This window comes from Panulirus ornatus, chromosome 31, assembly GCF_036320965.1.
Source record: "Panulirus ornatus isolate Po-2019 chromosome 31, ASM3632096v1, whole genome shotgun sequence".
NCBI classification, from domain to species: Eukaryota; Metazoa; Arthropoda; class Malacostraca; order Decapoda; family Palinuridae; genus Panulirus; species Panulirus ornatus.
Genome location: NC_092254.1, coordinates 9,974,133 through 9,989,530, shown reverse-complemented (window position 1 = coordinate 9,989,530; position 15,398 = coordinate 9,974,133). Strand labels below are relative to the sequence as shown.

General features: G+C 39.9%; 1 protein-coding gene across 1 annotated transcript in view; it reads right to left on the bottom strand.

The window, feature by feature from the left end:
- Positions 1–15,398, bottom strand: part of LOC139758804 (uncharacterized) — a 1,625,355-nt gene that overhangs the window by 22,101 nt on the left and 1,587,856 nt on the right. Inside the window, exons 18-26 of the mRNA XM_071680623.1 lie at positions 12,320–12,429; positions 11,779–11,995; positions 11,440–11,598; positions 9,611–9,745; positions 5,234–5,891; positions 4,538–4,683; positions 3,972–4,119; positions 1,615–2,501; positions 327–472 (exon numbers count right to left, since the gene is read on the bottom strand). Coding sequence (XP_071536724.1) covers positions 327–472; positions 1,615–2,501; positions 3,972–4,119; positions 4,538–4,683; positions 5,234–5,891; positions 9,611–9,745; positions 11,440–11,598; positions 11,779–11,995; positions 12,320–12,429 — 2,606 coding nt within the window. The remainder of the gene's footprint in view (positions 1–326; positions 473–1,614; positions 2,502–3,971; positions 4,120–4,537; positions 4,684–5,233; positions 5,892–9,610; positions 9,746–11,439; positions 11,599–11,778; positions 11,996–12,319; positions 12,430–15,398) is intronic.

Here is a 15,398-nt window from a genome sequence, read left to right as displayed (position 1 = left end):
TCTGTTTTTCTAAGCATTTTTCACAAATTCTTCAAAGCAAACACCTGATCCATACATTCTCTACCACTCCTGAAATCACACTGCTCCTCTCCAGTCTGATGCTCTGGACATGCCTTCAATCAATATCCTCCCACACAACTTACCACGAGCACTCAAAAAATTTATACTTATGTAGTTTGAACACTCACCTTTATTCCCTTTGCCTTTATGCAATGGCACTTTATATATGCATTCTGCCAATCCTCAGGCACCTCACTATGATCCTTAAATATAATGAAAATCCTTACCGATTTAATTATATAAACAATAATAGTCCTGTTTCTTACCTGACACGACAAATGTAGATGTAGATAGTACTGCGATTTAAGTAGTACATGGATACTGTAAGCAGCAGAATCTCGGCTAACATGCACACATATGCCCACCTTCCTTTGTATCTCTCAATATGGGATGACTTGACATATGCCTTCACCTACAGAGGTAAAAATAATTGATTATCAGGAGTCTTATATTACATAATTTCAGACAAAAACAGATAACCTTTGTACAAATCATGTGAAAAAAGACATTAGAAAGTATGTCAACTGAGTGTTCTTAGTGTTGGGAATAGTAAACAGTGTCCACAAGATAACCGGACAAAATCTTATCGTAAAAAAACTTGCATTCAAAATAATTTTTTTCCTGCATATGGAGATGAGTGAAGTGTTTTAGATATCTGGGAGTGAAAGGAACCATGGAAGCGGAAATGAGTCACAAGGTGGGGAAGGGGGTGAAGGTTCTGGGAGTGATGAAGAATGTGTGGAAGGAGAGAATGTTATCTTGCAGTGCAAAAATGGGTATGTTTGAAGGAATAGTAGTTTCAACAATATTATATGGTTGCGAGGCATGGGCTAAAGATAAGGCTGTTCGAAGGACGGTGGATGTGTTGGAAATGAAATCTTTGAGGACAATATGTGGTGTGAGGTGGTTTGATCAAGTAATAAAAGGGTATGAGAGATGTGTGGAAATGAAAAGAATGTGGTTGATAGAGCAGAAGAGGGAGTGTTGAAATGGTTTGGACATATGGAGAGAACAAGGAGAAGTGGGTGACCAAATTGAAGGAAGGATGTAGTGTAAAAGCTTTTGAGCATCGGGGTCTGAACATACAGGAGGGAGAGAGACGTGCAAAGAATAGAGTGAATTGGAATGATGTAGTATACTGGGGTTGATGTGCTGTCAGAGGACTGAACCAGCACATGTGAAATGTCTGGGGTAAATCATGGAAAGGTATGCGGGGCCTGGATGTGGATAGGGAAACTGTGGTTTCAATGCATTACACATGACAGCTAGAGAATGGGTGTGAACGAATGTGGCCTTCTTAGTCTGTTTTCCTGGCGCTACCTCGCAGAAGCAGAGGGTAGCGATGCTATTTCTTGTGGGGCAGGGTAGCAACAGGAATGGATGAAGGCAAGCAAGTATGAATATGCACGTGTGTATGTATGTATATGTTGATATGTATATGTGCGAGAGGGCCATTCTTTGTCTGTTTCCTGGAGCTCCCTTGCTGACAAGGAAAACAGTGATTATGTATAATAATAATAGTAATATTTCTCAATCTGAATACACTTCACTTACTTCTGCTCCAGAGAGAGATGGGAACTCGGCCAACAAGTTGACAGTGGTGTACAAGTTTGTCTGTGGGTGGTAGAGGGTAAACTCTGTGACCACAGCACGTGTCGAATTTTCACTGAGCCAGTTACTACCCTGAAGAACCAGGAACCTCAGGATGGTTCCAAATCGAGTATTAGCCAGGCTTTGTTTATGATGAGTATAACTATACTGGCTATACTTCCCATAGGTGACTGCTAGAAAATGGGCATCCCATTCATATTCTTTGTTCATATTAGAATCAAAGCCAAACAAGTGTGACACCTTATCAACATAATCTGGGAAACAAGTCTTCACTCTCAAAAGGTCTGCTAGTGACTTGTTATTACTGATTTTGTACTTGCTTGCTTCACATTCTTGAGAGTCTATGTCATATTTACGAAGCCGGGGTGTTCCAATTATGATGCTGTTTGAATCACAGAAAATTTTGTAAAGACTGTATTTCTTGTCATAATTGTATGTGAATGCAAGTAATTCAGAGTATGCCCATTTCCACCAGTCATCTTTTGTTTTAACATCTCTGAACCTCATATAGTCTTCATCTTTTTCCTGATTGCAAGAATCTCTATTAGTGCCACTGCTTGTGCATGTATCTAGGTATCTGGCAGAATCCAAGCAGGTTCCATTCTCTAGAGCTGAATAAATAGTTCTATTCAGTGTGAAGCACTCCTCAATGTTTGCATTGCAAGCAATTATTGCAAGAAGTATCAAGAGCAACAGATGGCCCAAGGTGTTGCATAACAAGCCAGAAACTTTCTCCCGTCGCACTTCTGTTTCACGACATTTCAGAAGATAATCTTCACTAGGAGGATGAGCAAACCTCAAATCTCTTGTTCTTTGTCGATCTTCTAGTACTGAAACACAAAAAGGATTCCACTTTACCACAAGAAAACATATTCATTCTGTTCTCTGACATTTTTCCTACGTATCACCGAATAAGCAATTATAGGTCTATTACTAGGCATCAACATCAGAAGTACACTAGCTAACTAAGCCAATTAAGAAAATAATATCTTAATTTTTAACTCAAACAACAAAACAAAGCATACATATGCCTTCAAAACAAGAAGATATGTGGCATTAGTAATGAAGTATACATATAACATTTGTATTACATCTAATTACAGAGAAGCCCCATTCTAATGAACTTATAAGAAAAAAGACGGTCTCTTACATAAGAATGTTTGGTGATTGTATGAGTTGCTAATACTTTCCTGGTCAAAATAACTGATTTCTTTTTTCAAGAGCACTTTCAGAATTGCAACATAGAAGGGATTCCTCCTTCCCAGTGACCCACTGTCTATCAATCTCCCTATCTAACACTTGTGAAAAAATAGTGTGCACATGGAAAAATAAAAGACAATATCAAAAACTGCACTAGGTGACTGCAGGCAACTGGCCACCAGACTTATAATTTGCTAGCAAATGGTGATGTCCACCACGGAATATACAGTACACCCATCTCTCACTTTATGAGGGATCACTATATGCAAATGTTGCGACTCTTTGAGGAACCTACTTCTGCCAGTATCTCTTTTTATGCGGTAAAAATTGCTATTAGGCAGGTGTGTGTGGTAAAAACTTCAGTGAAGGGTGGAGTAAGCATGTGTCCTAGGGGAAACAAGTCAAGTTCCAGTCAGCTGGTCAGTCTTGCAGTTACCATTGTTGTGAGTGGATTCATGTTACTTGTGGGATTTGGTTTTAACCTATACCTGGTTCAGCCCATTTACAGCATGTCTCTTAAGTTGATTTTTCTGGTGTGATCATATGGTGTCTCTGTGATCATAGGTTTTTGATTTTAAATAAACTAAGAAATGTACATGGTTTTAGCAATGGTGTACTAAGGAATCAATTTATCAAACTGAAATTTTTTTCCTATGATGTTTTTTCCCTCAAAATCATTTATTCTTCTAATTATAATTATTTTGTGCCTGTGTGGGTTACTCTTATATTTCTGTCAAAATTATGGGGTTCGTGACATTAGATAAAGCCACAGACCTGTCTCTCTTCCTTTTCAAAGCACTAAGTAACTAAACCTTTGCTTGGAACATAACCAAACCTCAAATATCTTATTCCCTCTGCTTCAAGGCACCCATATCACATCATAAAACATGCCATCTCTGCCAAACACAGTATTAGATTTTAAAGTAACAAGAAATACTGTTCAGTGTAAAGTTCCAAATAAATTTATCTAAGTGGAATTAATCATGTTTCCTTTTTACCTGTATGCCAATTCCACTCCAGAAAGGTAACACAAGGAACAGAAGACTAAGCATAGTAGAATATAGAGTAATAATAAGTTTTTCAAATGAAGTGAAACTCACATTTCTCACTATTAGTATCTTCAGCTGTACAAGCTCTTCCCAACAACACAGTCTGGTAGCGATTCCAGATGGCCACCACCTGGTCTAATGGGACAGTCACGCAAGAGCTAATGCAGCCTCTGCATCCCAGCCACCGATACATACACACCTGGGTGTAAATGAAACCAATCCATTTTGACAAATTACTTCTTTTTTTCATTCATATACATTAACTATTTCCTGCATGAGCGAAGCAGCATCAGGAGATAAAAAAGCCTTAAATGAAATAATTTTTAATTGGCTCATTCCCTTGTTCCTTCTTTTGGTATCTCATACAAGAAGGGTAGATTCCAGGCTCCACCTCTTGCCCCTCTTAGCCCCCTTCTAAAACATGCAGGAGATACATGGGTGGTCTCTATATCCTATACTAGAACAGTTTCTTCAGTACTCACATACATTGAAAAAAAATTTGGCAAGAGAAAAATCATGAAACAAGTTTTGCCTCAACCAATTCAGCAGACTTAACTTTTTAGCTGACATATGCAAGTTCAGTGTAGTAAATGCATGTCGTAATCATAATCACTCACCTTGTAGAGGGTGTAGATGACAACAACGAGAGGCTGCATCACGAACAAAGAGAAGCACAAAGTAACATAGATGATGTGAATCCATAAAGCTCCATAATCCATAGGCATCCCTGAGCCTTGTACAAACAGTGCCATACAACACATAGCTGTAAATACCCTTTTATCAGAACAATATGATGATGATAAACTACATCTGCATTGTAATAATATATTTTGTTTTATATCAGTTTAAACAAGTAGGACAGACAACTAGAAACAATTAATCTCAATCATGCATGAGAAAAGACAATATACGCATGAGCAAGATGAAACTAATGTGGCCAGTGAATGTAAAACCTAAAGATCATCTCTAAACACCAGTATACCACCATAGAAGCTGAAGATACTAAATATTTAATACATTCAGTTGAATGTTTTGCAAGACCTTAAATTCATCAATCAGTAAAAGAGTGAAAAATGTCAAGTTTTTGAATACTAAACCTAAGAAGTCCCATACATCATTATTATGTGTTAATTATACATTCAGAACTAATCATGGTGTATGTAAATAAGCTAATCTTTTTTTTTTTTTTTCATTCAGTGCTGTGGCATCATCAGAAAGTGCACACTTAAAAGGCAATTATTTATTCTCAAGTAGTATGGATACCTAAAATGACAAGCCTTCAAGTTTCTTCTGTGAAAAAGAGAAATGCTTACCAGCAAAAAAGCAGCACACCATCCAACCAACACATTGAGAGAGGATGAAAGAGAAACTTGAGGTACATCCTAAATCATCACTTTCTACATCGTCATCGTCATCATCATCTTCTTCATTAGAATTACAGCCTTCTTCCTCCATTTTGGTTCTCTTTTTATTTTTAAGCTTCTTATTCTTGGAAAGAAACTGCAGCATGTATGTAAATGTCTTTCGTAATTCTGATAGAAAGTGAAGGATAGTTGGCGAACACTTCTTGGTACTAGTAGCTTCAGGATTATCATTAATAATGCTTGACAAGTTGTTTTGAAATGCTGCTGTTGGGAGTGGTTCAAAAGAGTTGCCCCTTAAAGTACTCTGGGGAGGAGGATTACTAGATTTATCATCACTGGATGATCTCATTCGCTGGGTAACATGCATACTATCTTGGTCACATAATAAGGCTGGATGAATCAAATCTCTATTGACACGTGAGAGTTCTGCTGACTGAGCCCATCTTGTTAAGTCTCTCCATATTCTTGCATTAGGATCAAAAACTTCACTATCAGCAAAATTCTCTTGCTCATTTGAAGGTTCATCAGTGGCCAATGCAGCTGTTCCCATTTCTTTGGTGGCCCTAAGAGTGTCAAGAACTGCTTTTGCATTGTATTCTTTCTCTTCCTGAAAGAACAATATATTGCCTTATCAATTTACAAATAAGGTGTCATATAATTACTCTAAGCAAATATATGTATATAAATGCAGCAGGTTTTAGTATATCATGGATGTATCATGCATTACATTACAGACAAAGAAATGGCCCATCCACTCATATACATTTGCTGCCAAGTCCACTCCCAATTATCTAAAACACCTCACTTCCTCCAGTTTTTCTCCATTCAAACTTACATCCCAATTAACTTGTCCCTCAACCCTACTGAACCTAATGACCTTGCTCTTATTCACATTTACTCTCAACTTTCTCCTTTCTCAGTTTTCCAAACTCAGTCACCAACTTCTGCAGTTTCTCACTCAAATCAGCAACCAGAGCTGTATCATCGGCAAACAATAACTGACACTTTCCAGGCCCACTCATCCCCAACAGACTTCAGACTTGTCCCTCTCTCCAAAACTCTTGCATTTACCCTCCTGACCACCCCATTCATAAACAAATTAAACAACCATGGGAACATCACACATACCTGCCACAGACCAACCTTCACTGGGAACCAATTACTCTCCTCTCTTCCTACTTGTACACATGCCTTACATCCTTAGTAAAACCTTTTCACCACTTCTAGCAGCTTACCTCTCACACCATATTTAAAGTGGCATATATAGGGTGTTCTGGTCTTGGTGGTGTGCAAAGTAAAAGGGTCAGGGAGGATGATTTGGTAAACAAAGTGAAAGCTTTGCGTAAGATGAAAGCTGACAAGGTGGCGAGTTTGGATGGTAATGCAGTGGAATTTATCAAAAAAGGGAGTGACTGTGTTGTTGAGTGGTTGATGAGGATATTCCATGTATGTATAGATTGTGGTGAAGTGCCTGAGGGTTGGTGGAATGCATGCATAGTGCCATTGTACAAAGGCAAACGGGATAAAGGTGAGTGTTCAAATTACACAAGCTTAAGTTCGTTGAATATTCCTGGGAAATTATATTGGAGGGTATTGATTGAGAGGGTAAAGGTATGTACAGAGCATCAGATTGGGGAAGAGCAGTGTGGTTTCAGAAGTGGTATAGGATGTGAGAATCAGATGTTTGCTTTGAAGAATGTATGTGAGAAATACAGATAAACAGATGGATTTGTATGTAGCATGTATGGATCTGGAGAAGACATATGATAGGATTGATAGAGATGCTTTGTGAAAGGTATTAAAGAGTATATGGTGTGGGAAGTAAGTTGCTGTGGTATTAAAGAGTATATGGTGTGGGGAGTAAGTTGCTGCGGTATTAAAGAGTATATGGTGTGGGAAGTAAGTTGCTGCTAGAAGCAGTGAAAAGTTTTTACCAACGATGAAAGGCATGTGTACAAGTAGGAAGAGAGGAAAGTGATTAGTTCCTAGTGAATGTTAGTTTACGGCAGGGATGTGTAATGTCTCCATGGTTGCTTAATTTGCAAGTTTTGGAGAGAGGGGCAAGTATGCAGTCTGTTGTGGATGAGAGGGCATGGGAAGTGTCATTTGTTGTTCGCTGATGATACACTGCTGGTGGCTGATTCAGATGAGAAACTGCAGAAGTTGGTGACTGAGTATGGTAAAGTGTGTGGCAGAAGAAAGCTGAGAGTAAATGTGAATAAGAGCAAGGTTATTAGATTCAGTAGGGTTGAGGGACAAGTTAATTGGGAGGTAGGTTTAAATGGAGAAAAACTAGAGGAAGTGAAGTGCTTTAGATATCTAGGAGTGGACTTAGCAGCGGATGGAACCATGGAGGCGAAGTGAGTCATAGGGTGGGGGAGGGGGGTGAAGGTTCTGGGAGCGTTGAAGAATGTGTGGAAGGTGAAAACATTATCTCGGAGAGCAAAAATGGGTATGTTTGAAGGAATAGCGGTTCCAACAATATTATATGGTTGCGGAGATAAGGTTGTGCGGAGGATGTGTTGGAAATGAGATGTTTGAGGACAGCTACAGACTGAGTGTGAAAGAATGTGGCCTTTTTTGTCTTTTCCAGGTGCTACCTTGCTGTAGCAGGGGGTAAAGAGGCTGTTTCCTGTGGGGCAAGGTAATGCCAGGAATGGATGAAGGCAAGCAAGTATGATCACGTACATGTGTATACATGTATATGCCTATGTATGTGTATGTATGTATATATATGTGTATATGAGTGGATGGGCCCTTCTTTGTCTTTTTATTGACAATACCTCGCTGAAGCAGGAAACAGCGATTAAGTATAATAATAAAATAATAATATAATAACAATATATACATACACACACACATATGCAGTACTAGCATATGAACATGCCCTTTCATAGAACACATAATGCCCTCCAACAACAAGGATTCAAACCTTGTACCACTTTTTTTGATCGCTGCTTCTCACATTAATGAGTGATCATCTGGAACAGATGAAGAAAGACCACATCTGGTCACATCCATTTTCTAGCTGTCAAGTGTAATGCACTGAAACCACAGCTTCCTAACTACACAACCATGCTCCACAGAACTTTTCATGGTTTACCCTGGATGTTTCACATGCCCTGGTTCCATCCAATTACAGCACATCGACCTTAGTATACCATATCCTACTATTTCACTTCATCCTGTGCATGCTCAAAATCTTTTTCACTGTATCCTTTCATTTCCAATTTGGTCTCCCCTTTCTCCTTGTTCCCTCCACTTCTGATACATATATCTGAACTGTCAATCCTTCATCACTAATCCTCTCCACATGTCCAAACAATTTCAGCACATGCTTTTCAGCTCTCTCAGTCATACTCTTGTTATCACCACATATCTCTCTTAACCTTTCATTACTTACTTGATCAAACCATCTCCAACCACTTGTCCTCAAACATTTCTTTTCCAACACATCCACCCTCCTCCACACAGCCTTATCTATAGCCCATGCCTCGTATCCATATAACATTGTTGGACTACTATTCCTTCAAACACACCCCTTTTTGCTCTCCTAGAAAACATTTTCTTGTTCCACACATTCTTCAGCACTTCCAAAACCTTTGCCCCTCTCACCCACCCTACTACCCTACTTCCGTGGTTCCATTCCCTACCATGTCCACACCTGGATATTCAAAACACCACTTTCAAATCCAAGTTTTCTCTTTTCAAACAACACCCCAAATACCCTGTCCCTAAACCCTGGTAAACCTTTTCTTTCGCATTTACTCTCAACTTCCTATCATATACTCTTCCAATCTTAGTAACCATCTTCTGCAGTTTCTAATCATCAATATCAAATGCCCTGTATCATGTATGTATCACATGCCCTGACTCAGCCCCTGACAGCACATCGGCCCCTGGACAACACATCATTCTAGTTCACTCTGTCCCTTTGGATACCTCACACCCACCACCAAATTTAGGTCCTGAACACTTAAAAGCATCTTTCATTTCATCCTTCCACCTCCTCCTTTTCCCTGTTCCTTTTGCTTCCGACATCTATATCCTCTTTGTCATCCTTTCTATATTTCCAAACCATTTCAGCACACCCTCTTCAGCTCTCTCATACATACATTAACTGTTCCTTTTAATCCAATAATTAAAGTTCCTAATGTAATCAAAATGCTCTGAAGACTGCAATCCCATATTTCATATTCTGAAAAAAATGGCATATACCAATAGCCTCTGGCTGATAAGCAGTCTGCACCAAATGTCAAGGTATGAGAGGACTGCTAACTTATAGTATATTATGAATAAACACATAGATCCATTCTTGTTACTAACCAGTCTGTTACTCATTTTGAAGACCATCTCAAGCAACCACTGGACTGGCAGAAGTAGCAGAGCAATGACACCACCATAAAAGAGAGATTGTATGTGCATATCTGGGACCATCATTGTATGTTCATTATTCATCCTCTGTTGAATGGAGGGAATGAAAGTTGTCAATACTTCATTATCTACATAATGTCAAATCATTATGTACAACTAACACATTTCCTCATCCAATAAGTCTCAAACTGTTCTATTAAGCCTTTCCATAAAACATCTACAACAGTATTTTCAAATGAGCTTCAATGATTCTTTAATATCTTCATTTATTATATATTTAATATCTAAAAAAAATTCAGTTTACATGTAAAAAGATATTCTTTTTCATGCCTGCCATCCTTACCTACATTAGTGAGCTAAGAAGAAAAAAAGAGTCTTCAAAGAAAAATGCTCACTTGGCTCTTTATTCTACTCCTATTAAGAATATATGGTGTGGGAGGCAAGTTGTTAGAAGCAGTGAAAAGTTTTTATCGAGGATGTAAGGCATGTGTACGTGTAGGAAGAGAGGAAAGTGATTGGTTCTCAGTGAATGTAGGTTTGCGGCAGGGATGTGTGATGTCTCCATGGTTGTTTAATTTGTTTATGGATGGGGTTGTAAGGGAGGTAAATGCAAGAGTCCTGGAAAGAGGGGCAAGTATGAAGTCTGTTGGGGATGAGAGAGCTTGGGAAGTGAGTCAGTTGTTGTTCGCTGATGATACAGCGCTGGTGGCTGATTCATGTGAGAAACTGCAGAAGCTGGTGACTGAGTTTGGTAAAGTGTGTGGAAGAAGAAAGTTGAGAGTAAATGTGAATAAGAGCAAGGTTATTAGGTACAGTAGGGGTGAGGGTCAAGTCAATTGGGAGGTGAGTTTGAATGGAGAAAAACTGGAGGAAGTGAAGTGTTTTAGATATCTGGGAGTGGATCTGTCAGCGGATGGAACCATGGAAGCGGAAGTGGATCATAGGGTGGGGGAGGGGGCGAAAATTTTGGGAGCCTTGAAAAATGTGTGGAAGTCGAGAACATTATCTCGGAAAGCAAAAATGGGTATGTTTGAGGAATAGTGGTTCCAACAATGTTGTATGGTTGCGAGGCGTGGGCTATGGATAGAGATGTGCGCAGGAGGATGGATGTGCTGGAAATGAGATGTTTGAGGACAATGTGTGGTGTGAGGTGGTTTGATCGAGTAAGTAACGTAAGGGTAAGAGAGATGTGTGGAAATAAAAAGAGCGTGGTTGAGAGAGCAGAAGAGGGTGTTTTGAAATGGTTTGGGCACATGGAGAGAATGAGTGAGGAGAGATTGACCAAGAGGATATATGTGTCGGAGGTGGAGGGAACGAGGAGAAGAGGGAGACCAAATTGGAGGTGGAAAGATGGAGTGAAAAAGATTTTGTGTGATCGGGGCCTGAACATGCAGGAGGGTGAAAGGAGGGCAAGAAATAGAGTGAATTGGAGTCATGTGGTATACCGGGGTTGACGTGCTGTCAGTGGATTGAAGCAAGGCATGTGAAGCGTCTGGGGTAAACCATGGAAAGCTGTGTAGGTATGTATATTTGCGTGTGTGGACGTGTGTATGTACATGTGTATGGGGGGGGGGGGTTGGGCCATTTCTTTTGTCTGTTTCCTTGCGCTACCTCGCAAACGCGGGAGACAGCGACAAAGTATAAAAAAAAAAAAAAAAAAAAAATGTTTAGAAAGTGTACAACATGCAGGAGGGACATGGAAAGTATTCTTTCTCCTTTCTCCCACAAGCCCCAGGACTTGAAAAGAAAAAAAAAAGGACATAACTAGATGCATGACTTACTTGCACAACAGCAAGGGATACAGTGCCCAAGCACAGGCAAACTATCAAACAGATGGTCAGACGCTGAAGACGATACAGTTTCGTTGTATTACTAGTCGTGAGCAATGATGTCCACAACATATGCTCACTGGCATACTGAGGCAGGAAATGCTCAAAATCCTGTTGGTCGAATAAAAATGTTATCAAAATCTTTCAATAAGGAAAATTATGTAAATGATGCTTTCACTAAATATAAAAAAATGTAACTTTTTTATTTTTACATTTACATATTACATCTGCTTGCAAATCATATGAAAATATCAAATTTCAGAAAATTTCTCTGAAAGACTACAACTATACCTGCAAAAATGTTGTAGGGCTCTCCAGGGTTATCTCTCTTTCCACCTTTGCATCTTCAGCTTGAACAGAGAGCCATCGATAACATGGGTAGGCATAACGGGCACCCAACACTAGGTCAGCCACACTGGTTTCACATACATACCATCCTGATTCACTACCACCACTGTTATCATGCCACACCTGAACCTTCAATATGTCCCCCAGTGGTTCTGGAGTTCTTTTTTCATTGAAGAAAAAGAAGTAATTATAATTCACAATTATTAATCTTTCTCACTGAAATATCTAACTTATGCCATATTGTACAATTAGAAAACAAATGATTCTTTGTGTGAATGCATAAGAATGTAATGTATGGTACTGTATAACTGTATTAAGACAAATTTCAATCTATTTGATATTACAAGGCAACATGAAATCAGAGACATACAAAATCATTCCAAACCTTCATTATATGATGAGATAAATTTAGGCATAAAAAGCATTCTTAGTATTCTTATCCCAAAGGGAAAAGAACCAACATTCCATTACATTCAACACTTACGTGAGGATAAAAGTGCAAAGGGCTCCACGGGTAAACAGTTGACCAGTCTGCTTAGATTGTAATTCACGAGTTTCACTCATGCCATGTGTTCCATGAAGGATGACATACACCTACAACATTGTAAAACTCAACCTTAAAATACAGTATACATAACACTGATGGCCACTGGCCAAAGCAGGGGACCAAAACTAACGTTTACAAGTCCATTTCTAGAAACCTCTACTTCTTTACTCAAACAGCTCTAGTAATTTTTTTTTTTTTTTTTTTTTTTTTTTATACTTTGTCGCTGTCTCCCGCGTTTGCGAGGTAGCGCAAGGAAACAGACGAAAGAAATGGCCCAACCCCCCCCCCCCCATACACATGTATATACATACATCCACACACGCAAATATACATACCTACACAGCTTTCCATGGTTTACCCCTGACGCTTCACATGCCTTGATTCAATCCACTGACAGCACGTCAACCCCGGTATACCACATCGCTCCAATTCACTCTATTCCTTGCCCTCCTTTCACCCTCCTGCATGTTCAGGCCCCGATCACACAAAATCTTTTTCACTCCATCTTTCCACCTCCAATTTGGTCTCCCTCTTCTCCTTGCTCCCTCCACCTCCGACACATATATCCTCTTGGTCAATCTTTCCTCACTCATCCTCTCCATGTGCCCAAACCACTTCAAAACACCCTCTTCTGCTCTCTCAACCACGCTCTTTTTATTTCCACACATCTCTCTTACCCTTACGTTACTCACTCGATCAAACCACCTCACACCACACATTGTCCTCAAACATCTCATTTCCAGCACATCCATCCTCCTGCGCACAACTCTATCCATAGCCCACGCCTCGCAACCATACAACATTGTTGGAACCACTATTCCTTCAAACATACCCATTTTTGCTTTCCGAGATAATGTTCTCGACTTCCACACATTCTTCAAGGCCCCCAGAATTTTCGCCCCCTCCCCCACCCTATGATCCACTTCCGCTTCCATGGTTCCATCCGCTGCCAGATCCACTCCCAGATATCTAAAACACTTCACTTCCTCCAGTTTTTCTCCATTCAAACTCACCTCCCAATTGACTTGACCCTCAACCCTACTGTACCTAATAACCTTGCTCTTATTCACATTTACTCTTAACTTTCTTCTTCCACACACTTTACCAAGCTCTAGTAATATATCAAAATATACCAGTAATTCACTTGCAAGTTACGGTCACTTTTGCAAGTTACGGGCTATTTTCTCTCAATACCATTCAAGGCAATTCAGTGTTCTTGAAACATACAATTCTTAAATATGACATCTACTGTAATTTCCCTAAACTTACAAATACCCTGAGAATGACCAGGTTAAGCTTAAAAAAAAATAATATGCCAGTCTCACCTAAATAGAAATACAAATGAAAGATAGTATAAGTAAATATCTTTTCACAACACTAGTTTACAGACAAGTAGAGCTCATGTCATTTCTATGGAGTTTTTGTTTTCTTTTTTCATTCTTGTTTGCCCTTTCCCACATTAGTATGACAGTGCCAGGAACAGGTGAAGAAAAGGTCTCACACATCCATTCTCTAGTTGTCATGTGTAATGCACTAAAAACCACAGCCCCTATCCACTGACAGACCCTAAAGACCTTTCCGTGGATGTCCCCAGCTGCGTCACATGCCCTAATTCAGTCCATTGGTAGCATGTCACCCCCTATGCATCACAATGCTCTATCCCTTGCATGTCCTTCATCGTCCTGCATGTTCAAGCTCAGACCACTTAAAATCTTTTTTCACTCTCTTCTTCCATTTCCAAATTGGTCTTCCCTTTCTTCTTGTCCCCTCCACTTCTGAAACATACATTCTTTTTGTCAACCTCTTTACACTCATTCCTTCCTTATGTCCAAACGATTTCAGCACACCCTCTTCAACTCTCTCAACCAAACTCTTCGTATCATCATCCCTCTTACTTACAATAATTACTCGATCAACCCCTCTCACACCACATATTGTTCACAAATATTTAAGTTCCAATATAGCCACCCTACTCCGTACATCCTCATCTACAACCAATGCCTCACATTCACGCAACATTGCTGGGATTATTAAACCTTCGTATATACCCATTTTCCCCCACCCAGACAGAAGCCTCTCCACACCCTGCCCAGACAGCATCCTATCCACACCCTACCCAGACAGCAGCCTCTCCACTCGCTACTCAAAGCTCCAAGAAGCTTCACCCCCTCACCCATCTGATGACCCACCTCAGCTTCCATGGTTCCATTTGCTGCCATGTCCCCTCCCAGCTATATAAAGTATCAAACTTCCTTCAAGTTTTCTCTATTAAAACTCATACCCCAACTAACTTCTGCCTCTCTGCACTGCTAAACCTACATTTACTCTAAACTTCCTACTTTTACATATTCTCCCACTCTCCAAAATCCATTCACCAACTTCTACAGTTTCTCATTCAAATCTGCCCTCTGTGCCATGTCACAGCAAAGAAAAACTGACTCACTTCCCAGGCCCTTTAACCCCCTACAAACTGCATACCTGCTCCTCTCTCAAAGACCCTTGCATTCACCTCCATCACCACCCCATCCACAAACAAATCAAACAATCATGGAGACATCACATCCCTGGTGCAGACCCACCTTCACCTGGAACCACTCAACCTCCCCTCTGCCAACTCCCCCTTACTTTATTGATAAAAACTCCTCGCTGCATATAACAGCTTTACTCTCACACCACATATCTATAATACCTATCACAAAGCATCTCTATCAACCCTATCATACGCTTTCTCCAGATCCATAAATGTCTCGTTGCAATTCCTTGTTTCAATACATATTTTTCACACATTCTTCAATGCAATGACTTGATCTACATCCTCTACTACTCATGAAACCACACTGTTTCCCTGCCCCCCCCCCTAGTCTGACACTCTCTGCATGCCACCAACCTCTCAATCACCACTCTAGCTCCTTGCCTTCATACATAGGCACTATACATGCATTTTGCCAATCCTCAGGCAACTCATCATGATCCATATATACAGTGAAAGTCCAAATAAATAAAATACTACCAACAC